This window comes from Pristiophorus japonicus, chromosome 3 (genome assembly GCF_044704955.1).
Source record: "Pristiophorus japonicus isolate sPriJap1 chromosome 3, sPriJap1.hap1, whole genome shotgun sequence".
NCBI lineage: Eukaryota > Metazoa > Chordata > Chondrichthyes > Pristiophoridae > Pristiophorus > Pristiophorus japonicus.
The window spans coordinates 227,842,687-227,867,738 of NC_091979.1; the positions used below are offsets into that span (position 1 = coordinate 227,842,687).

The 25,052-nt window shown below is 48.7% G+C and overlaps 1 protein-coding gene across 5 annotated transcripts; it reads left to right on the forward strand.

The window, feature by feature from the left end:
- Positions 1 to 5,018: 5,018 nt before the first annotated feature.
- On the forward strand, positions 5,019 to 20,092 carry stn1 (STN1 subunit of CST complex). 5 transcript variants are annotated; one of them, XM_070876368.1, is made up of 9 exons: positions 5,019 to 5,104; positions 7,457 to 7,552; positions 8,309 to 8,380; positions 12,714 to 12,872; positions 13,201 to 13,318; positions 13,586 to 13,757; positions 14,154 to 14,276; positions 18,324 to 18,396; positions 19,563 to 20,092. In XM_070876368.1, exons 1-9 carry the CDS (start codon positions 5,062 to 5,064, stop codon positions 19,718 to 19,720), a joined length of 1,014 nt encoding a protein of 337 aa, XP_070732469.1. In that variant the 5' UTR covers positions 5,019 to 5,061; the 3' UTR covers positions 19,721 to 20,092. The 5 variants fall into 5 exon arrangements, with proteins under 5 accessions (XP_070732469.1, XP_070732471.1, XP_070732468.1 ...); XM_070876367.1 differs by lacking the exon at positions 5,019 to 5,104 and adding an exon at positions 5,313 to 5,627 and having other exon boundaries at positions 12,717 to 12,872; XM_070876366.1 differs by lacking the exon at positions 5,019 to 5,104 and adding an exon at positions 5,315 to 5,627.
- Positions 20,093 to 25,052: the final 4,960 nt, after the last annotated feature.

The following is a 25,052-nucleotide window of genomic DNA, read 5'->3' on the forward strand; positions in this document are numbered from 1 at the left end:
GCGCTGTCCTCGCGTTCTGACCGTTATTCCCCGGCCCCGCCCCCGGCCCGACAGCTTGGTCTGAGTGACAGCCGCCGCAACCAATCAGCGCGGGGCAGCCGCGGCCGCCTGCAGAGGGGGGTGCGTGTCCCCTGGAGCATCGCGTCATTCTCCAGCGACGCCCAATCGAGAGACGATCACATTTATCGCTGCCCGTGCCCGTCACCCTGGCAACCAGTGCAAGTTGCTCTGCTGCAGGGCCTGGCCTCTGGCTATCGGTGAATCCCACACTGGATCGTCCTTCCACCGACCAACACTCTCCTGACAGCTGTCCCAAGCAACCTTTCCCCAGTTGGACCCTATCTTCCACTCCCAACACTTTGTGGGTAACTTGTTCTGTTCCCTGTGGCCTCTAACATCTCCCTCACATATCTCCTTCCCTCCCAAGCCTCGCCACTTGCTGATAACTCAGAGTCTGACAATCTCTTATCAATGATTTGGATGAGGGGACCAAATGTATTGTGTCCAAGTTTGCTGATGGGTGGGAGTATAGTTGTGGGGAAGATGCAAAGAGGCTTCAAGGGGATAGAGACAGGCTAAGTGAGTGAGCAAGAACATGGCAAATGAAATATAATGTGGAGAAATGTGAAGTTATCCATTTTGATAGAAAAAATAGAGAAGCAGAGTATGTTTTAAATGGCGAGAGATTGGGAAATGTTGGAGTTCAAAGGGACCTTGTACACGAATCACTGAAAGTTAACATGCAGGTACAGCAAGCAATTAAGAAAGCAAATGGTATGCTGACCTTTATTACAAGAGGATTTAAGTATAAGAGTAAAGATGTCTTACTGCAATTATATAGGGCCCTGGTGAGACCACACCTGGAGTATTGTGTACAGTTTTGTCCCCTTACCTAAGGGAATGCAACGAAGGTTCACCAGACTGATTTCTGGGATGGGAGGATTGTCCAATGAGGAGAGATTGAGTCGACTAGACCTATAGTCACCCCCAGCACCCCCTCCCCTTCCCACAGCACTTTTCCGTGTAAGTTCAGGAGATGCAACACCTCCCCTTTTACCTCCTCCCTTCCCACTATCCAGGGCCCCAAATATTCCTTCCAGGTGAAACAGCAATTTACTTGTACTTCTTTCAATTTAGTATACTGTATTCGCTGCTCACGATGTGATCTCTATATTGGGGAGACCAAGCTTAGATTGGGTGACCGCTTTGCGGAGCACCTCCGTTCAGTCCGCAAGTGTGACCCTGAGCTTCCGGTCGCCTGTCACTTTAATTCTCCACTCCATTCCCACCCTGACCTATCCGTCCTCAGTCTCCGACACTGTTCCAACGAAGCTCAATGCAAGCTCGAGAAACAGCACCTCATCTTTCGTTTAGGCACTTTATAGCCTTCTGGAATCAACAGAGAGTTCAACAATTTCAGAGTGCAACTGCTGTCAATCTTTGACTCCCTTTCACCCCCCACCAACCCCCTCAGAGCCTGTTTCTTTTCCTCTCCTTGTCTCTAATGGCAGTTGGTCATTACCCGCCATTCACACCTTATCTTGACTAATGTTTTTCTAACTCCTGGCATTACCATTTGAATTTGGGCCATCATCCCTTTTGTCTCTCTAATCTCTCCTGTCTTCCACCCTATCACAGACCTTCCCTTTTGTTCTATCTTCCCCTCCCCCTTTCAGTGTTGTTAAGAATCTGTTCTTTCCAAACACTCCAGTTCTGACAAAGGGTCATCGACCCGAACCATTAACTCTGTTTCTCTCTCCACAAATGCTGCTTGACCTGCTGAGATTTCCAGCATTTTCTGTTTTTATTCTATATTCTCTAGAGTTTAGAAGAATGAGAGGTGATCTCATTGAAACATATCAAATTCTTACAGGGCTTGATAGGGTAGATGCAGGGAGGATGTTTCATCTGGCTGGGGAGTCTAGAACCGGGGTCACAGTCTCAGAATAAGTGGTCAGCCATTTAGGACTGAGATGAGGAGAAATTTCACTTAGAGGGTGGTAAATCTTTGAAAATCTCTACCCCAGAGGGCGGTGGAGGCTCGAGTATATTCAAGACAGAGATCGATAGATTTTTGGATATTAAGGGAATAAAGGGATATGAGGATAGTGGAAGGTGGAGTTGAGGTAGAACTTCAGCCATACTCGTATTGAATGGCGGAGAAGGCTCGAGATCTCCTTCAGTACTGCCCATCCGACACTGCAATGCTCCCTCAGTACTGCCCCTCCGACAGCGCAGTGCTCCTTGAGTGCTGCCCCTCCGACAGTGCAGCGCTCCCTCAATACTTCCCCTCTGACAGTGCCGTACACCCCCAGCACTGCCCTTCCGACAGTGCAGCGCTCCCTTAGTACTGACCCTCCGACAGTATGGAGACAGTACATGACTGAGGTACTGAATGAGTACTTTACATCAATCTTCACAGTAGAGGAGGAGGGGATAGAGATGTTGGATAAAATACAAATAAATAAAAAGGAGATGCTAAATAGGTTGGCTTTGCTGTGGCTCAGTGGGTAGCTCACTTGCTTCTCAGTCAGAAGGTTGTGAGTTCAAGTCTCACTCCAGGTACTTGAGCATGTGAATCTAGGCTGACACTCCAGTGCAATACTGAGGGAGTGCTGCATAGTCAGAGGTGTCATCTTTTGGATGAGATGTTAAACCGAGACCCCGTCTGCTCTCTCAGGTGGACGTAAAAGATCCCATGGCACTATTTCAAAGAAGAGCAAGAGAGTTATCCCTAGTGTTCTAGCCATAGAATCATAGAATGGTTATAGTATGGGAAAAGGCCATTTGGCCCATTGAGCCTGTGCTGGCTCTCTGCAATATCATCATCATAGGCAGTCCCTCGGAATTGAGGAAGACTTGCTTCACTTCAGCTAGTCCCACTCCCCTGCCCTTTCTCTGTAGCCCTGCAAATCTTTTTTTCTTTCAGGTACTTATCCAATTCCCTTTTGAAAGCAGTGATTGAGTCTGCCTCCAACACCCTCTCAGGAAGTGCGTTCCAGATCCTAACCACTCACTGTTTATGTCGTCTTTGGTTCTTTTGCCAATCACCTTAAATCTGTGTCCTCAGGTTCTCGACCCTTCTGCCAATGGTTACAGTTTTCCCCTATCTACTCTGTCCAGACCCCTTATGATTTTGAACACTTCTATCAAATCTCCTCTCAATCTTCTCTGCTCCAAGGAGAACAACCCCAGCTTCTCCAGTCTATCCACATAACTGAAGTCCCTCATCCCTGGAACCATTCTTGTAAATCTTTTCTGCACCCTCTCTAAGGCCTTCACTTCCTTCCTAACGTGCGGTGCCCAGAATTGGACACAATAATCCAGTTGAGGCCGCACCAGTGTTTTACACAGGTTCATCATAATTTCCATGCTTTAGTACTCTATGCCTCTATTTATGAAGCCCAGGATCCCTTATGCTTTTTTAACTGCTTTCTCAACCTGCCCTGCCACCTTCAATGATTTGTGCACATATACCCCCAGGTCTCTCTGTTCATGCACCCCCTTTAGGATTATACCCTTTAGTTTATATTTCCTCTCATTCTTTCTACTAAAATGTATCACTTCACACTTTTCTGCATTAAATTTCATCTGTCACGTGTCCGCCCATTCCACCAGCCTGTCTATGTCTTCCTGAAGTCTATCACTATCCTCCTCACTGTTCACTATACTTCCAAGTTTTGTGTCATCTGCAAATTTTGAAATTGTGCCCTCTACACCCACATCCAAGTCAATATATATCATGAAAAGCAGTGGTCACAGTACCGATCCTTGGGGAAAACCACCTTCCTCCAGTCTGAAAAACAACCATTCACCACTACTCTCTCCTGGCATTAGTCAATTTCTTATCCATGATGCCACTGTCCCTTTTCTTCCATGGGCTTCAACTTTGCTGGCAAGCCTATTATGTGGCAATTTTTCTAATGCAAGTTGATTAAACACGATTTACCTTTAACGAATCCTTGCTGGCTTTTCTTAATTAATCCACCCCTATCCATGTGACTCTTCATTTTGTTCATTATCACTGTTTCTAAAAGCTTCCCCACTACCGAGGTTAAACTGACTGGCCAATATTTATCCCCCAATCAGCACAACAAAAACAGATTATCTGGTCATTATAATTTTTTTCCAGTTCTGACGAAGGGTCATTGACTTAAACCGTTAACTCTGTTTCTCTGTCCACAGATGCTATCTAACCCGCTGAGTATTTGCAGCATTTTATTCCAGGTACCCAGCCTCCATGTGCTGTTGATGATGTAACTGTCCCTATTGCGAAGGGAGCGAGAACCAAGGACCCGTGGGGGAGAGTCACAGTGGCTGGGTGGCGGGGGACAGAGTCACAGTGGGGCAGTGGCAGGGGTCCTTGGCTTTGTAAAGAGGGGCATTGCAAAACAAAGCCAGGCAGTCCCGCTGACTCTGTCCTGATGCCTGGATCAGCTCGTTGTCAATGTCGGTTTGATCATTGCTACAGTGAGGGTCCTGAGGAGGGTCTGGTGTTTGAGGCCAGTTGTTGTTCAAAAGCAAAATACTGCGGATGCTGGAAATATGAAATAAAACCCGAGAATGCTGGAGACAGCCAGTGATTCAGGGAGCGTTTATGGGGACAGACAGAGTTCATGGGTCAAGGAATGTCTGTGGGGAGACAGAGTTCATGGGTCAGGGAGCATCTGTGGGGAGACACACAGTTCATGGGTTAGGGAGCGTCTGTGGGGAGACAGATAGAGTTCATGGATCAGGGAGCGTCTGTGGGGAGACAGACAGAGTTCATGGGTCAGGGAGCGTCTGTGGGGAGACAGAGTTCATGGGTCAGGGAGCGTCTGTGGGGAGACAGACACAGTTCATGGGTCAGGGAGCGTTTGTGGGGAGACAGAGTTCATGGGTCAGGGAGCGTCTGTGGGGAGACAGACACAGTTCATGGGTCAGGGAGAGTCTGTGGGGAGACAGTTCATGGGTCAGGGCTATGGCTTGCGTCACAGTTGGCCAGATGTTGTTGTACTCTGGGCGCCGCCCCTGGTAACGTCACCGCGGCCCGGCCCCGCCTACCACATCAATATGTAGATTATGCGAATAGGCGCCAAGCTTTCGCTTCCGGCGCGGTGGTTTGGTGAGTTGGCCTCAGGACTCGGGGGAGGGAGAGAGAGAGAGAGAGAGCGAGCGAGCGAGCGAGCCAGCCAGCCAGGGGCTTGGGGAGAGCGGCGGAGCGGGTCCGGGGGATTCTGTGTGTAAGACGATGCCGGGTTGGGGGAGGTGTGTGTAAGACGATGCCGGGTGGGGGTGGGGAGGGAGATGTGTGTGTGTGTGTGTGTGTGGGTGGGGGTGGGGTCCTCTATGGAAGCCGATGCCGCGGGGGCCCGGAGCAGCGAGGGTTGCGGGAATGAGCGAGGGTCAGTGATGGGCTGGTTTTGCAGGGAGCAGCAGCGGATGTTCCCATTAGTGAACTGCAGGCGGTGCCGGACACACGGATTCCCAACAACCCATTGATGGCCCGGCGGCGATGCCGAGTGACGGTGACGGTGCAGAGGACACGGTGCCCTCCATGCTGTGGGGCCTGGACCCGCTACATGGGGTGTTTGCCAAACTCTACATCAAGGACATCCTGCAACTCGACAACTCTCAGCATGTTCCAGGTGGGACACTGCGTCAACTATTCATATCAATAAATAGTACACCCAGCTCAAATACAGCACAAGTTAAATACAGACTAAAGCTCCCTCTACACTGCCCCATCAAACACTCCCAGGGCAGGTACAGCACGGGTTAGATACAGAGTAAAGTATTTTTGGTTGAAACTGTTCCCGGCCTCTTGCTCAGATCACTGACTGAAATGGGCCCTCTGGTGGTGGAGGTCTGATACTGTGCAGCACCATCATGAATGGGATGTTTGCAGATTGTGTGATCTTCAATGCTGTCTTCGATTGTTTCGACTCCTCTCTGATTGTTTTTATTCCGACTCTGACTACTTGACTTGTCTCAGTTTGTTTTGATCCCATCTGATTGAAAGGAAAAACTTGCACCTATATGGCGCCTTTTGTGATCCCACCTGAATGAATCATACGTTGCTACAGCGCAGGAGCCCATTCGGCCCATCGTGTCTGAGCCGGCTCTTTGGTAGAGCGTCCCAATCAGTCCCACTCCTTCCTGCTCTTTCCAAGAAAAGCCCTGAAAATGTTTTCCCTGCAAGTATTTATCCAATTCCCTTTTGAAAGTTACTACTGAATCTGCTTCCACTGCCCTTTCAGGCAGTGCGTTCCAAATCTCAACAACTCGCTGCATAAAAAAATGTTTACTCCATGTAGCTTCTGGTTCTTTTGCCAATCACCTTAAATCTGTGTCCTCCTGTCACTGACCCTTCTGCCACTGGAAACAGTTTCTCCTTATTTACTCCTCTTCAAACCGTTCATGATTTTGAACACCTCTTGGCAAATCTCCCCATAACCTTCTCTGTTCCAAGGAGAACAATCCCAACTTCTCCATCTCTCCACATAACTGTAATCCCTCATCCCTGGTACCTTTTCAAGGCCTTGACATCCTTCCTAAAGTGCAATGCCCAGAATTGAATACAATACGCCAGCTTGAGTCCTAACTATTGTTTTATAAAAGTTTCACTTAACTTCCTGCTTGTGTACACTGTGCCTCTATTAATAAAGCCAAGGATCCCATATTTTTAACAACCTTCTCAACTGGTCCTGCTGCCTTCAAAGATTTGTGTACATACACCCTCCCCCCCCCAGGTGTCTCTGCTCCTGCACCCCCTTTTAAATTGTGCCATTTAATTCATATTGCCTCGCATTCTTCCAACCCAAATGTATCACTTCACACTTATCTGCATTGCATTTCACCTGCCCTGTGTCTGCCCATTTCATCAGCCTGTCTGTGTCCTCCTAAAGATTGTAATTATCCTTCTCATTATTTACTACATTTCCCAGTTTGGTGTCATCTGCAAATTTTAAAATTATGCCCCCTATACCCAAGCCCAGTTCATTAATATACATCAAAAGTGCAGTGGTCCTAATACTGACCCCTGGGGAACACCACTGTATACTTGCCCCCCCCGCCAGTCTGAAAAAGAACCGTTCACCACCTCTATGCTCTGCTTTCTGTCCTGCAGCCAATTTTGTATCCATGCAGCCACTGCCCCTTCCATCCAATGGGCTTTAATTTTGTTAACAAATCTATTATGTGGTACTTTACCAAACACCTTTTGGAAGTTCATATACACAACATGAAGCACACTGCCCATCAACTCAACTCTCCCCATTACTACTTCAAAAAACTCGATGAAGTTAGTCAAACACGATTTGCCTTTAGCAATTCTGTGCTGGCCCTCTTTCATTAGTTGATGCTTTGGTCGGATCCTGTCTGAGTTTAGCTGAAGCCCCAGCCAGTATTTGAAGTTCTGGAAGTGTTTGCAGATTAAAGCAGCCATTTACAGTCTGGATTTCCCTTGTTTGCACAGGAGTGTTCTTCTATAAGACCCATCCCATCAGCAAGGTGGATATCTTGGGGACAATAGTGCAAAAGCGCGAGAGAGAGAAGCTGTTCAGTTTCGGAGGTAAGAGTTTCCGGACAGTTTGTGTGTTTACTTCTACATTCTGTCCTTTGCATCCTCGGCGGTCCCGGAGCACAAGTGTCCTGCTGGACAGGTTGTGGGGCGGGCACTGTCTGGAACGTGCCTGCTGTGGGGCGGGCAGTGATGGGGGTGCCCGCCGAGGGGGGCGGGCAGTGACGGGGATACGCCTGCTGTGGGGCGGGCAGTGATGGGGGTGCCCGCCGAGGGGTGCGGGCAGTGACGGGGACACGCCTGCTGTGGAGCGGGCAGTGATGGGGGTGCCTTCCGAGGGGAGCGGGCAGTGACTGGGACACGCCCGCTGTGGGGCGGGCAGTGATGGGGGCGCCCGCCGAGGTGGGCGGGTAGTGACGGGGACACGCCCGCTGGAGGGGGGGGGGGTGTGGCAGGGCAGTGACTGGGACACGCCCACGGCTATCGGGAACTGCTGCTCTCTGAATTCCCACCTTCCCGTGTTTCCACCTGAAAATGAATGTCCAAGTTTCCCAGGAGTTTGCCGCTTATATCGCTGCGAGTTGAAGGATCGAGCCGACACCCTGGGGTGGTCTCGTTAATTGGGGGGGCATGGGGGGCTGCCTTGTCACTGAGCGGGTGCAGCTCCCGTCGGGGCCGTGTAGGGTTCAGGAAATGATTGTAAATGTACTCATTAAAGGGCTGGCATCGTGCTGACAGTGTTGCTTTGAATTATTTTGTCCCCGCCCCCCCATTCCTGCCCACTCATTGGCTGAATCTGCTTTGCAGTGGACGATGGGACTGGAGTGATCAGCTGTGTGTTGTGGAAGAAACGGAGACCGATGGAAGGTCCAAAACCAGGTACCTTGTCTTATTTATTCATTCACGGGAGCTGGGCGTCACTGGCAAGGCCAGCATTTATTGCCCTTGAGAAGATGGTGGTGAGCCGCCACCTTGAACCGCTGCAGTCCGTGTGGTGAAGGTGCTCCCACAGTGCTCCCAAGGCTGGGAACTTAACATCCAGGAGTATTCAACATTTAGGAAGGATAGACAGAAAGGAAAAGGAGGCGGGGTGGCATTGCTGGTTAAAGAGGAAATTAATGCAATAGTAAGAAAGGACATTAGCTTGGATGATGTGGAATCGGAATGGGTGGAGCTACGGAATACCAAGGGGCTGAAAACGGTTGTGTGCAGACCACCAAACAGTAGTAGTCAGGTTGGGAACAGCATCAAACAAGAAATTAGGGATGCATGCAATAAAGGTACAGCAGTTATCATGGGTGACTTTAATCTACATATTGATTGGGCTAACCAAACTGGTAGCAATGCAGTGGAGCAGGATTTCCTGGATTGTATTAGGGATGGTTTTCTAGGCCAATATGTCGAGGAACCAACTAGGAAGCTGGCCATCCTAGACTGGGTGATGTGTAATGAGAAAGGACTAATTAGCAATCTTGTTGTGCGAGGCCCCTTGGAGAAGAGTGACCATAACATGGTAGAATTCTTTATTAAGATGGAGAGTGACACAGTTAATTCAGAAACTCGGGTCCTGAACTTAAGGAAAGGTAACTTCGATGGTTTGAGGTGTGAATTGGCTAGACTAGACTGGCAAATGATACTTAAAGGGTTGACGGTGGATAGGCAATGGCAAACATTTAAAGATCTCATGGATGAACTTCAGCAATTGTACATCTCTGTCTGGAATAAAAATAAAACGGTGAAGGTGGCTCAACCGTGGCCAACAAGGGACATTAAGGATAGTGTTAAATCCAAGGAAGGGGCATATAAATTGGCCAGAAAAAGCAACAAACCTGAGGACTGGGAGAAATTTAGAATCCAGCAGAGGAGGACAAAGGGTTTAATTAAGAGGGGGGAAGTAGAGTAGGAGAAGAAGCTTGCCAGGAACATAAAAACTGACTGCAAAAGCTTCTATAGATATGTGAAGAGAAAAAGATTAGTGAAGACAAACGTCGGATTCAGGTGAATTTATCATAGGGAACAAAGAAATGGCAGACCAATTGAACAAATACTTTGGTTCTGTCTTCACGAAGGAAGACACAAATAACCTTCCGGAAGTACGAGGGGACCGAGGGTCTAGTGAGAAGGAGGAACTGAAGGATATCCTTATTAGGTGGGAAATTGTGTTAGCGAAATTGATGGGATTGAAGGCCAATAAATCCCTGGGGCCTGATAGTCTGCATCCCAGAGTACTTAAGGAAGTGGCCCTAGAAGTGGCCATAGCAGCGCATTTGGAAAGCAGCGACAGGATCGGCCAAGTCAGCATGGATTTATGAAAGGGAAATCCTGCTTGACAAATCTTCTGGAAATCTTTGAGGATGTAACTAATAGAGTGGACAAGGGAGAACCAGTGGATGCAGTGTATTTGGACTTTCAAAATACTTTTGACAAGGTCCCACACAAGAGATTGGTGTGCAAAATCAAAGCACATGGTATTGGGGGTAATGTACTGACATCGATAGAGAACTGGTTGGCAGACAGGAAGCAGAGAATCGGGATAAACGGGTCCTTTTCAGAATGGCAGGCAGTGACTAGTGGGGTGCTGCAGGGCTAAGTGCTGGGACCCCAGCTATTAACAATATACATCAATGATTTGGATGAAGGAATTGAGTGTAATATCTCCAAGTTTGCAGATGACACTAAGCTGGGTGGCGGTGTGAGCTGTGAGGGGAACGCTAGGAGGCTGCAGGGTAACTTGGACAGGTTAAGTGAGTGAGCAACTGCATGGCAGATGCAGTATAATGTGGATAAATGTGAGGTTATCCATTTTGGGGGCTAAAACGCGAAGACAGAATATTATCTGAATGGCGGCAGATTAGGAAAAGGGGAAGTGCAACGAGACCTGGGTGTCATGGTTCATCAGTCATTGAAAGTTGGTATACAGGTACAGCAGGCGGTGAAAAGGCAAATGGCATGTTGGCCTTCATAGCTAGGGAATTCGAGTATAGGAGCAGGGAGGTCTTACTGCAGTTGTACAGGGCCTTGGTGAGGCCTCACCTGGAATATTGTGTTCAGTTTTGGTCTCCTAATCTGAGGAAGGACGTTCTTGCTATTGAGGGAGTGCAGCAAAGGTTCACCAGACTGATTCCTGGGATGACAGGACTGACATATGAGGAGAGACTGGATCAACTGGGCCTTTATACATTGGAGTTTAGAAGGATGAGAGGGGATCTCATAGAAACATACAAGATTCTGACGGGACGGGACAGGTTAGATGCGGGTAGAATGTTCCCGATGTTGGGGAAGTCCAGAACCAGGTGACACAGTCTTAGGATAAGGGGTAGGCCATTTAGGACTGAGATGAGGAGTAACCTCTTCACTCAGAGAGTTGTTAACCTGTAGAATTTCCTGCCGCAGAGAGTTGTTGATGCCAGTTCATTGGATATATTCACGAGGAAGTTAGATATGGCCCTTACGGCTAGAGGGATGAAGGGGTATTGGAGAGAAAGCAGGAAAGGGGTACTGAGGTGAATGATCAGCCATGATCTTATTGAATGGTGGTGCAGGCTCGAAGGGCCAAATGGCCTAGTCCTGCACCTATTTTCTATGTGTCTATGTGCTGTTAGGGAGGGAGTTCCAGGATTTTGACCCAGTGACAATGAAGGAAAGGCGAGTGGTTAGGATTTGGAATGCGCTGCCTGATAGGGGGGTGGATATAGATTCAATAGTAGATTTCAAAAGGGAATTGGATAAATAATTGAAGGAGAAAAAATTACAGGGATATGAGGAAAGAGTGAGAGAGTGGGATTAACTGGATTGCTCTTGGAAAAATGCAGATACGATGGGCCAAATGGTCACCTTCTGTGCTGTACTATTCTATGATTCTACGATAAATATCCAAGTCGGGATGGTGCGTGACTTTGAGGGGCCATCAGTATGGTGACATCAGGGGAGGAGACATGCTACAAACAACAATGTGATAATTACCAGATAATCTGTTTTTTTGCTACGTTGATTGAGAGATAAATATTGGCCAGGACCGCAGGGAGAACCCCCTGCTCTTCAAAATAGTGCCGTGGGATCTTTTTCGTCTCCTTGAGAGAGCAGACGGGGCCTCGGTTTAACGTCTCATCCGAAAGACAGCACCTCCGACAGTGCAGCGTTCATAAGAACATAAGAAATAGGAGCAGGAGTAGGCCGTGCCTGCTCCGCCATTCAATACGATCATGGCTGATCTGATCATGGACTCAGCTCCACTTCCCATAACCCTTCACTCCCTTATCGTTAAAAAATCTTTCTATCTCCACCTTAAATATATTCAATGACCCAGCCTCCACAGCTCTGGCAGAGAATTCCACAGATTTACAACCCTCTGAGAAGAAATTCCTCCTTACCTCCATTCTAAACGGGCAGCCCTTTATTTTGAGATTATGCCGTCTAGTTCTAGATTCCCCCATGAGGGGAAACATCCTCTCTGCATCTACCTTGTTGAGCCCCCTCAGTATCTTACATGTTTCAATAAGATCATCTCTCATTCTTCTAAATTCCAATGAGTATAGGCCTAACCTTCATAAGACAACCCCCTCATCTCAGGAATCAACCCAGTGAACCTTCTCTGAACTGCCTCCAATGCAAGTATATTGTTATGTTCAGAATAACTCCACAAGACTGTATGCTGTAAGCTCAAACTGTTGTGATCTTTGTCTCTTTAATGTAACTCCAGAGTGAGGAAGCAGCATGGTAGGTTGCCTTTTATACCTGCTTGCCTGGGGTGTACAGGTGACCCCTGGTGGCAAGTCTTACACACTGGTAAAGTTTACATACATAGCATATATCCCTCCTTAAATAAGGAGACCAAAACTGTACGCCGTTCTCCAGGGATGGTCTCACCAATACCCTGTACAGTTATAGCTGGACTTTCCTTCTTTTATACTCCATTCCCCTTGCCTCAGCACTGCACTGGAGTGTCAGCCTAGATTTTTATGCTCAAGTCACTGGAGTGGGACTTGAACTCGCGACCTTCTGACTCCGAGGTGAGAGTGCTACCCACTAAGCCACGGCTGACATTGACTAGTAACTGGCATCATAATTCACTGAGTTCTGTCTGATTCTCCCTCACCGTCTGTCCTGCATGGTTAGCAAGCTGCTCTGTGGCTGGTGATACAGGCCGTGCACAGAATCGCCCGCTCGAGCCCAGCTTCACCAAATCATCCTGAGCTCTGCTTTTCTCCTGCAGTAGCCTCACCTACCATTGGCCTCAACCTCCAGGAGCAGCTGAGTAGGATCACGATGCTGGAGCAGCACACCTCCCAGCTCGAGCTCGGCGACACCGTCCAGGTCCGGGGCTGGCTCCGAGACTACAGGGATCAGAGGGAAATCAGCTGCACCAGCCTTTGTGAGTGAGTCCATTGACTGGGGAGGGGGGGGGGGGGGGGGCTCTGTGTGTGTGTGTGTGTGTGGGGGGGGGGGGGGGGGAGGGGGCTCTGTGTCTGTGTGTGTGTGTGTGTTGGGGGGGGGGCCGCGCGGGCGGGAGGGGGCTCTGTGTGTGTGTGTTGGAGAGAGGCGCGCGGGCGGGAGGGGGCCCTGTGTGTGTGTGTGTATGTTGGGGGGGGCGGGGCTCTGTGTGTGTGTGAGGGGGCTGTGTGAGAGGGAGGGAGGGGGGGGGTGGCTGCGGCGGCTTCAGTGGGATTCCAGCCTTGTTTAATGTTTTTGTTCACCTGTAGCTAAGGTGGCCGATCCTGTTTTCACTGCACAGATCTCCCGGATGCTGCAGCTCCCTCACCTTTACCGAACCTTCTACGATCAAACATTTCAACTAACAACGGATTCCACTGAACCAAAGTAAGAACCGACACGGAGGAAGTGGGGTAGAGTGAGGGGGGACGGAAAAGCGGGAGAGGCAGGAGTGGAAGAGGAGGGAGGGGCAGAGGAGAAGGCAGAAGATGAGGGAGGATGAGAGTGCGGGAGTGGGAAGGAATAGAAGCACTTGGGAAGCAGGTACCAAGGGGAGTGGTGTGGGTTTGTGAATCACTTATTGCACCATTTATTGTATCCAGTTGTCTGCCTCCAATCACCTTCCTCTGCCTCGGTCTCTCTCCTCGCCCTCAGTGACCAGCGAGTGCGCATACTGTCGCTGCAGAGGAAGATCAAACAGTTTCTGAATCAGAATGGAGTGAAGAACTTCTACCAGCAGGAGCTGGAGACCATCAACTCGCTGGCCTTCATTGCCCAGCAAGACCCAGTGAGCCCGTGTGTACAACACCCACCCCAACCCTCGCAGGTGGGTGACATCCATGGGGGGTGGGGGAAGGTGGAGTGAGGAGTCGATTGATGGGGGCGAGGGGGGTCGCGGGGGATGGGTAGGGGCGAGGGGGGATGGGGGGGGTGAGAGGGGGTCACGAGGATTGGTGGGGGTCACTGGGGGTTGGGATGGGATGAGGGGGGTCATGGGGATGGGTGGGGGTCGCCGGGGGTGAGAGGGATGGGATGCGCTGGCTGGTTCGAGGGGGAGGGAGGGTGGGATGGGTTGTGGGAGGGGGGGGCGGTCGGGGCTCAGGGTGGGTGGATTGGTGGTGAGGGAGGTGCGGAGAGCACAAGGCGCAGCGCGGTATAAACCCATCATGCAGCAATCATGTTGCGTGTGTAAACGATGTTCCCGGACGGGTTTGTGTGTCAGGAACCCTTGACCTCGGCCTGTGCATCGAGGCAGATCCACGAGGGATTTCAGGTTGCTGTCGGCGCTCTGCAGGAGGAGGGAGTCGTCTTCCAAAAAGTAGCTGGACCCAAAGAGCTGTATCTGGTAAGCAGCAGGCCTGGGGTCTGATCCCTCTCTCCCTCTCGCTCTCTCGGCAAGCAGTAACTGGTGGGGTGCCGCAGGAATTGGTGCTGGGTCCTCAACTATTTACAATCTAAATGACTTAGATGAAGGGACTGAGTGTAATGTAGCCAACTTTGCTGATCATACAAAGATGGGTGGGAAAGCAAATTATGAGGAGGACACAAAAAATCTGCAGAGGGATATAGACAGGCTAAGTGAGTGGGCAAAAATTTGGCAGATGGAGTATAATGTAGGAAAATGTGAGCTTATTCACTTTGGCAGAAGAAGTAGAAAAGCAAATTGTAATTTAAATGGAGAAAAATTGTAAAGTGTTGCAGTACAGAGGAACCTGGGATCCTTGTGTATGAAACACAAAGTTAGTATGCAGGTACAGCAAGTAATCAGGAAGGCAAATGGAATGTTGGCCTTTATTGCAAAGGGGGATAGAGAATAAAAGCACAGAAGTCCTGCTACAACTGTACAGGGTATTAGTGAGACCACACCTAGAGTACAGTTTTGATCTCCGTATTTAAGGAAGGATATACTTGCATTGGAGGCTGTTCAGAGAAGGTTCACTAGGTTGATTCCGGAGATGAGGGGGTTGACTTATGAAGATAGATTGAGTAAGTTGGGCCTATACTCATTGGAGTTCAGAAGAATGAGGTGATCCTATCGAAACATCGAAAATAGGTGCAGGAGTAGGCTATTCGGCCTTACAAGTCTGCACCACTATTCAATATGATCATGGCTGATCGTGCAACTTCAGTACCCTATTCCTGCTTTCTCTCCATATCCCTTGATCCCTTTAGCCATAAGGGCCACATCTAACTCCCTTTTGAATATATCTAACAAACTGGCCTCAACAACTTTCTGTGGTAGAGAATTCCACAGGTTCACAATTCTCTGAGTGAAGACGTTTCTCCTCATCTCGGTCCTAAATGGCTTACCCCTTATCCTTAGACTGTGACCCCTGGTTCTGGACTTCCCTAACATCGGGAACGTTCTTCCTGCATCTAACCTGTCCAATCCCGTCAGAATTTTACGTGTTTCGATGAGATCTCCTCTCATTCTTCTAAATTCCATTGAATACAAGCCTAGTCGATCCAGTCTTTCTTCATATGTCAGTCCTGTCATCCCGGGAATCAGTCTGGTGAACCTTCGCTGCACTCCCTCAATAGCAAGAATGTCCTTCCTCAGATTAGGAGACCAAACTGTACACAATGTTCAAGGTGTGGCCTTACCAAGGCCCTGTACAACTGTAGTAAAACCTCCCTGCTCCTATACTTGAATCCTCTCGCTATGAAGGCCAACATGCCATTTGCCTTCTTCACTGCCTGCTGCACCTGTATGCCAACCTTCAATGACTGATGTACCATGATACCTAGGTCTTGTTGCACCTCCCCCTTTACCAATCTGTCACCATTCAGATAATAATCAGCCCTCCTGTTTTTACCACCAAGGTGGATAACCTCACATTTATCCACATTATACCGCATTTGCCATGTATTTGCCCACTCACCTAACCTGTCCAAGTCACCCTGCAGCCTCTTAGCATCCTCCTCACAGCTCACCCAGCTTAGTGTCATCTGCAAACTTGGAGATAGTACATTCAATTCCTTCATCTAAATCATTAATGTATATTGTAAATAGCTGGGGTCCCAGCACTGAACCTTGCGGTACCCCACTAGTCACTGCCTGCCATTCTAAAAAGGACCCGTTTATTCCTACTCTCTGCTTCCTGTCTGCCAACCAGTTCTCTATCCACGCCAGTACATTACCCCCAATACCATGTGCTTTAATTTTGTACTCTAATCTCTTATGTGGGACCTTGTCAAAAACCTTTTGAAAGTCTAAATACACTACATCCACTGGCTCCCCCTTGTCCACTCTACTAGTTACATCCCAAAAAATTCTAGATTTGTCAAGCGTGATTTCCCTTTCATAAATCCATGCTGACTTGGACCAATCCTGTCACTGCTTTCCAAATGCGCTGCTATTACATCTTTAATAATTGATTCCAACATTTTCCCACCACCAATGTCAGGCTGACTGCTCTATAATTCCGTTTTCTCTCCCTCCTTTTTTAAAAAGTGGGGTTACATTAGCTACCCTCCAGTCCATAGGAACTAATCCAGAGTCTATAGAATGTTGGAAAATGATCACCAATACATTCTCTATTTCTAGGGCCACTTCCTTAAGTCCTCTGGGATGCAGACTATCAGGCCCTGGGGATTTATCGGCCTTCAATCCCATCAATTTCCCGAACACAATTTGCTGACTAATAAGGATTTCCTTTAGTTCCTCCTTCTCACTAGACCCTCATTCCCCTAGTATTTCCGGAAGGTTATTTAGTTCTGTCTTCACTAAGGAAGGCACAAAGTATTTGTTCAATTGGTTTGCCATTTCTTTGTTCCCCATTATGACTTCACCTGATTCTGACTGTAAGGGACCTACATTTGTCTTCACTAATCCTTTTCTCTTGTATCTGTAGAAGCTTTTGCAGTCAGTTTTTATGTTCCCTGCAAACTTACTCTCATTCTAATTTCCCCCTTCTAATTAAACCCTTTGTCCTTCGCTGCTGAATTCTGTATTTCTCCCAGTCCTCAGATTTGCTGCTTTTTTTGGCCAATTTATATGCCTCTTCCTTGGATTTAACACTATCCCTAATTTCTCTTGTTAGCCACGGTTGAGCCACCTTCCCCGTTTTATTTTTACGCCAGACAGGGATGTACAATTGTTGAAGTTCATCCATGTGATCTTTAATTGTCTGCCATTGCCTATCCACCGTCAACCCTTTAAGTATCATTCACCAGTCTATCCTAGCCAATTCATGTCTCATACCGTCAAAGTTACCTTTCTTTAAGTTCAGGACTAGTCTCTGTATTAACTGTGTCACTCTCCATCTTAATGAAGAATTCTACCATATTATGGTCACTCTTCCCCAAGGGGCCTCGCACAACAAGATTGCTAATTAATCCTTTCATTACACAACACCCAGTCTAGGATGGCCAGCACTCTAGTTGGTTCCTCGACATATTGGTCTAGAAAACCATCCCTTATATACTCCAGGAAATCTTCCTCCACCGTATTGCTACCAGTTTGGTTAGCCCAATCTATATGTAGATTAAAGTCACCCATGATAACTGCTGTACCTTTATTGCACACTTCCCTAATTTCCTGTTTGATGCTGTCCCCAACCTCACTATGACTGTTTGGTGGTCTGTACACAACTCCCACTAGCGTTTTCTGCCATTTGGTGTTCCGCAGCTCTACCCATACAGATTCCACCTCATCCACGCTAATATTCTTCCTTAATATTGCGTTAATCTCTTTAAACAGCAACGCTACTAGAAACATAAGATAATGAGGGGGCTCGACAAGGTGGATGCAGAGAGGATATTTTTACTCATAAGGGAAACTAAAACTAGGGGACATAGTCTCACAATAAGGGGCCGCCCATTTAAAAGTGAGATGAGGAGGAATTTCTTCTGAGGGTTGTAAATCTATGGAACTCTCTGCCCCAGAGAGCTGTGGAGGCTGGGTCATTGAATATATTTAAGGTGGAGATAGACAGATTTTTGAGCGAGGAGGGAGGTAAAGGGTTGTGGGGAGAGGGCAGGGAAGTGGAGCTGAGTCCATGATCAGATCAGCCCCGCCGGCTGCCCTCCCCCCTCCCGGCCGGCCCTCCACGCCCCGCCCCCGCCTGCCCTCCCTCCCACCCCCGTCAACCCTATTTAGCAGCAGTTTGTGTGGCTCCTCAGCATTGACTTTTTGAAAACCACAATGTGCAAAGTCGGCTGAGCTACCGACCCAATTACCAACAATGACCTCGGGATCGTTTCTGGGTGCAGGGTTGAGGTTCACTGGTAATCCTGATCTGTCAACCTGCCTGTACCTCGTGTCTGGAATATCCCAGTCCTGCCTCACTGCCAGTATCGGCACTACGTGGCCCAACATGCAGGAGAATCGAATCCCAGATATACCGACTGACGCACTGATGGAATTTGTCTGTTGGTGAATGTTCTCCAGGTGACTGATGAGGACAAGGAATTACGCAGCCTGACGCTGGGGGTCATTCGAGATGATTCCAGGAGACCAAAATGTGAGTGATTTCCTCTCCAAATCTTGCTGCTTTTGGTAGGGGTCTTTCTGTTTATCAGCTTTCTCTGGGGTGAGTAGGGTTGGGTACCCCCGGGCAGGGTGGGACGGGAGCGGGGCGAAAGATCTCTTATCAGCTGGTGTCAGTCACAATGCTTTTCATTCAGTTTGTGCATAGTTGTCGGTGGCAGTCAGTCTCGCACAGATCGATAGTTTTCGTCAGGTAAATTATTCATCGTAACAACATAAGAATTAGGAACAGGAGTAGGCCCTACGTTCCCTCGAACCTGCTCTGCAATTTAATAAGATCATGGCTGATCTGATCTTGGCCTCAACCCCACTTCCCTGCACTATCCCCATATGCATTGATTCCCCAGAGTCCAAAAATCTATTGATCTCTGTCTTGAATATACTCAAAGACTGAGATAGAGAATTCCAAAGATTCACCATCCTCTGAGTGAAGAAATTTCTCCTCATCTCAGTCATAAATGGCCGACCCCTTATCCTGAGACTGTGACCTCTGGTTCTAGACTTCCAAGCCAGTGGAAACATCCTGCCTGCATCTACCCTGTCAAGCCCTGTAAGAATTTTGTATATTTCAATGAGATCACCTGTCATTCTTCTAAACTCTAGAGAATATATGTCTAGTCTACTCAATCTCTCTCATAGGACAATCCCCCCTCCCCCCCCATCCCAGGAATCAGTCTGGTGAACCTTCGTTGAACTCCTTCCATGGCAAGTATATCCTTTCTTGCGTAAGGAGACCAAAACTGTACACAATACTCCAGGTGCAGTCTCACCAGGGCCCTATATAATTGCAGTAATTGTGAGGGAGCTGGGCTATTTGAGGGAAGCCTCTTTGTATGAGTCAGTTTGAGATTTCAGAATGTTGTACCAGTCGTGGCATCTCCTCCACATACACTCACTCTCCCCTGCCCCCTTCCTCGCCCCCAATTCCCCCCCTCGTCCCCAATCCCCCCCCTCCCGCTCCCTCGCCCCCAATTCTCCCCCCCCCGCTCCCTCGCCCCCAACCACCCCCTCCCTCCCGCTCCCTCGCCCCCAACCACCCCCCCTTCCCCGCTTCACCTCCCTTGCACATCCTCACCCGTCAAGCTGTCTCAAATGCCCCTGCATGGACCTGGTACTTAATTCCTTTTCTGTTTGCTGTAGATGTCGATAAGGGCTGTCCTTTCCTTCACATCCTGAGCTGTGTACAGCACGGTTACAGTGCGGGGGTTAATGAGGCCACCATGCAGAGGGTGCTGGACAGACTGGAGAGCGACAGTCAGATAGTCAGCACGATGGAGCGATACTACATGGCTTCCTGACCGGAGCTCAGCCGCTGCATGGAGCCCGAGCACAGCCTTAGCACTGGACTCTGATGAACTGAGCTAGGTGGCACGACCCTCGACCCCCACCTCTGCGTCCACCAAGTGCGTCACTGTGTAACCCACTGTCATAAATCATAGCGAACTGAGCACAGGTCATTGACTGAAAAGACCATACGTGGGAGAGTCCATCCTTTTATCTACCGGGGTGGCACAGGAATGCATCACTGAGCCTCGGGGGTGTCACAGGAATGCACCACAGTGGCATGGGAATGGCATCTAAGGTTTGAATCCATGATTCCTGGATAACGGATCTTGGTGTTTTGACTTATCCACCACTATGAAATAAATGAAGAACGTGCATTTTTAAAAGTGAATTTGTTCATGGGATGTGGGAGTCACTGGCAAGGCCAGCATTTATTGCTGCCCATGAGGTGGTGGTGGTGAGCCACCTTCTTGAACCGTTGCAGATTGTGGTGAAGGTACTCCCACAGTGTTGACTTTGTCGAAGCGGTTTGGTACAACTGAGTGGCTTGCTAGGCCATTTCAGAGGATAATTAAGAGTCAACCACATTAGGAACATAGAAACAGGAGGAGGCCATTCAGCCTCTCGAGCCTGTTCCGCCATTCTATGCAATCATGGCTGATCTGCGACCTAACTCCATATACCCGCCTTTGCCCCATATCCATTAATACCTTTTGATTAACAGAAAGCTATCAATCTCAGATTTAAAATTAACAATGACCCAGCATCAATTGCCGTTTGCGGGAGAGAGTTCCAAACTTCTACCACCCTTTCTGTGCAGAAGTGTTTCCAAACTTCACTCTTGAAAGGTCTGGCTCTAATTTTTAGACTCTGCCCCCAGTCCTAGAATCCCCAACCAGCGGAAATAGTTTCTATTTACCCTATCTGTTCTCCTCAATAGCTTGAAAACTTCGATCAGATCATCTCTTAACTTTCTAAATTCCAGAGACTACAATCCTAATTTGTGTAATCACTCCACGTAATTTAACCCTTGAAGTCCAGATATCATTCTGATAAAGCTACGCTCACTCTCGAAGACCAATATATCTTTCCTACTACAAAAGCAAAATATTGCAGATGCTAGAATCTGAAATAAAAACAGAAAATGCTGGCAATCTCAGCAGGTCAGGCAGCATCTGTGGTTGGCTCTTAGTTACCCTCCACAGATGCTGCCTGACCTGCTGAGATTTCCAGCATTTTCTGTTTTTATATCTTTCCTAAGGTGTGGTCTAACCAGGGTTTTGTACAGCTGCAGCATAACTTCTACCCCCTTGTACTCGAGTCCTCTAGATATAAAGGCCAGCATTCCATTAGCCTTTTTGATTATTTTCTGTACCTGTTCATGACATTTTAACGATCTCTGTATCTGGACCCCCAGAGGTCTCTTTGGACATCCACTGTTTTTAGCTTTGTACTGTTTAGAAAGTGCCCTGTTCTATCCTGCTTGGGTCCAAAGGGCGATAACCTCACATTTGCCTACATTGAAATCCATTTGCCACAGTTTTGCCCATTCACTGAATCTGTCGATAACTGTTTGTAATTTTATGCCTTCATCTACACTGCCTACGATGTCACCTATCTTTATGGGTCTGGAGTCACATGTAAACATAGAAACATAGAAAATAGGTGCAGGAGTAGGCCATTCGGTCCTTCGAGCCTGCACCGCCATTCAATGAGTTCATGGCTAAACATGCAACTTCAGTACCTCATTCCTGCTTTCTCGCCATACCCCTTGATCCCCCTAGTAGTAAGGACTACATCTAACTCCTTTTTGAATATATTTAGTGAATTGGCCTCAACAGCTTTCTGTGGTAGAGAATTCCACAGGTTCACCACTCTCTGGGTGAAGAAGTTTCTCCTCATCTGGGTCCTAAATGGCTTACCCCTTATCCTTAGACTGTGACCCCTGGTTCTAGACTTCCCCAACATTGGGAACATTCTTCCTGCATCTAACCTGTCTAAACCCGTCAGAATTTTAAATGTTTCTATGAGATCCCCTCTCATTCTTCTGAACTCCAGTGAATACAAGCCCAGTTGATCCAGTCTTTCTTGATATGTCAGTCCCGCCATCCCGGGAATCAGTCTGGTGAACCTTCGCTGCACTCCCTCAATAGCAAGAATGTCCTTCCTCAAGTTAGGAGACCAAAACTGTACACAATACTCCAGGTGTGGCCTCACCAAGGCCCTGTACAACTGTAGTAACACCTCCCTGCCCCTGTACTCAAATCCCCTTGCTATGAAGGCCAACATGCCATTTGCTTTCTTAACCGCCTGCTGCACCTGCATGCCAACCTTCAATGACTGATGTACCATGGCACCCAGGTCTCGTTGCACCTCCCCTTTTCCTAATCTGTCACCATTCAGATAATAGTCTGTCTCTCTGTTCTTACCACCAAAGTGGATAACCTCACATTTATCCACATTATACTTCATCTGCCATGCATTTGCCCACTCACCTAACCTATCCAAGTCACTCTGCAGCCTCATAGCATCCTCCTCACAGCTCACACTGCCACCCAACTTCGTGTCATCCGCAAATTTGGAGATACTACATTTAATCCCCTCATCTAAACCATTAATGTACAATGTAAACAGCTGGGGCCTCAGCACAGAACCTTGTGGTGCCCCACTAGTCACTGCCTGCCATTCTGAAAAGTACCCATTTACTCCTACTCTTAGCTTCCTGTCTGCCAACCAGTTCTCAATCCACGTCAGCACACTACCCCCAATCCGATGTGCTTTAACTTTGCACATTAATCTCTTGTCGAAAGCCTTCTGAAAGTCCAAATACACCACATCAACTGGTTCTCCCTTGTCCACTCTACTGGAAACACTCAAAAAATTCCAGAAGATTTGTCGAGCATGATTTTCCTTTCACAAATCCATGCTGACTTGGACCTATCATGTCACCTCTTTCCAAATGTGCTGCTATGACATCTGTAGGCTAGACCAGGTAAGGACGGCAGATATCCTTCCTTAAAGGACTTTAGTGAACCATCCAGTAGTTTCTTAGGGCTCGAACTTGGTGAAAGCCAAGGACCGCCGAGAGACCGGGCAGTACTTTGCCAGGAACATTCCTCAAAGATATGGCAGTACGGCCCAGCGGCAAAATAACGACTTACGCCATCAATCTGGGCGTCAGCGGGCAAGGTCGGTGGCAAATGCAATCTTTGCCAAAGTGCTGCCAAGGATTGAGTTGGGCCCAGGGAGGGGGGGGGGGGATCACATAAGTGTTTTTATTTTTTGAGAGAAAATTTTTAACACCTTCAAGGGACCCATACTCATAAATCGCTGAAACTAAAAAAATTAAGTCGCTAACCTTTTGCAGGTCTTACTTACTGTTGGGGTTAGACCGGCCTTCACGCAGTAGTCCTTCCCCCTGCTGGCGCCAACTCCCGCCCGCATCACTATGGCAGCTCAGCAGGCGGGAGGTCACTTACGCGACTTGCTCGCCAGCGGTACTCTCCTGTCCGCGGGAGACCTAGAGGAGTCTGTCACAGAGGAGATCGCCTAAACAACTCTGCGGCAGCCGACAGTAAGACCACCAAATTCAGGCTCGTGGTCACTATTACTGATACTAGCTTATTAATTCCAGATTTATTTAATGAACTCAATTTAAATTCCCCAGCTGTAGTCGTGAGATTTGAATTTGTGTCTGCAGCCTCTGGGTTACTAGTAGTCCAGTACCATAACCACAATGCTACCAAGTCCCGTCTTTACTTTTATATGGCGCCTTTTATATCCACAGGACATTGCAAAGTGCTTCAAAGGCACTGAATTATTTTTGAAGTGCGGACACGGTTATGTTGGCAAACGCAGCAAGATCCCACAACCAACAATGAGAAAGAGCACTTAATCTGTTCTTGGGTGGTGTGAGACAAGGGATACTGGGCCAGGCTCCAGGCCACCGATAGTCAAAGGACCAAGCGGCGGGCAAGAGCTGTGCGCACGGGCTGAACTGGATTTCCCACGCCTTGCTAGGCGGTTTGGGTTGTCCACGGGTGGTGGTCGGACAATCCAAGGCCCCAGCGACACCCTGTCCCCTTCAGGCTTACGTACTTGTAGTGACCTGGGCCTGAGACCCTCCACTCCACTCCACTCCACTCTACTCTCCTCTCCCATGAAGCTCTGTTAGTCCTCCTGGTGTAGGGGCTCCAGTCTCCACTGGGATTTTAACCCATGACCTAACTCAGAGGTGGGAGTGCTGCCCACTGAGCGAGCTTGGGGCTGCCACGTGTGTTACTGACTGATGACACGCAGCAGCAGCCTGCCCTCCTTGTGAATAATCAATAGCTCCCGGGATATTGAGAATGATCCAATATGTGTGCGCTGTGTGGCCTCGTCATGCTCAGAGGAATACCGAGCCAGATCTGCTCCCGATATTGATTCACACAAGCAGACTCCGAACAACATTCATGCTGAAAGAATTTATTGAAATGTTTGACAGATTCACTTGGAGAAAGAGCAGCAGTTTGGGGAAGAGGAACCGTTCCTGCAGTGCAAACCAGACCTGAGGGAGTTCAAGCCCCTGAGTGTGTGTCGGGAGCAGTTGTCCGTCTCTCGGTCACTGCACGGGCAGCCAGTGCCCAGCCTTGGGACACGGTGGTGGGGTGGGTGGGGGCGCGCTGGGATTAGCAGAGCCCAGGTCCCCTGGTTACCCGCCACCCAACCTGTAACCAGCGACTGATTTTAAAACCTTCCATTCTTCACGCACAATCAGGCAGCGTAGGGGACACGGGGGGGCCGGGCAGTCCGTGAGGTTAGGGACTGAACATGCAACAGAAGGTTTGGGAGCATTGAATGTGACCATAGTGTGTCACACAAGGGGATTTCACCGACAAACCAGCCCTGAGTCACGTGAGTCGGGGTGGGGAATCCCCACCATGGTGATTGTGGGGGGAATCCCAAGCCACAGGGGCAATAGGAAGGAGAAACGGCAGTAACTGGGCCAGGGGGGTCTGCTGCACCATTTAAAATAAGCAAAAGCGAAAAAGGGGCAGAGAGACGGGGAATGTGAAACATGTTGGACATTTCGAGGGAACCAAACACTGCGGCGTGTATCCCCTCCCCTTCCCCCCCCCCCCCCCGACAACCAAATTCAGAGCAGACCGAGGCTGAACTTTACACCTCGGGCGAAAGCAGCGGCTGGCCAGGTGAGGGCAGCCCCTGAGGGGGGGGGTCAGCAGGGAATCCGCTCCCCCTCACTCACTCACTCACCGGGGGGAGGGGTCCCCACTGACTCGTAGTTTCAGCCCAGGAATATTAATTTGTCGGGTACTGAATAAATCTGTCGAGGAATTCGCTTCA

What these genes read in the sequence shown, in the direction of transcription:
- stn1 (XM_070876366.1), top strand. Translation starts at nt 5,495, where the DNA reads ATGCCGAGTGACGGTGACGGTGCAGAGGACACGGTGCCCTCCATGCTG. An exon ending in GAAGCTGTTCAGTTTCGGAG is followed by an intron (nt 7,553 to 8,308) that starts GTAAGAGTTTCC and finishes TCTGCTTTGCAG; the next exon opens with TGGACGATGGGACTGGAGTG. An exon ending in TGATTCCAGGAGACCAAAAT is followed by an intron (nt 18,397 to 19,562) that starts GTGAGTGATTTC and finishes TGTTTGCTGTAG; the next exon opens with ATGTCGATAAGGGCTGTCCT.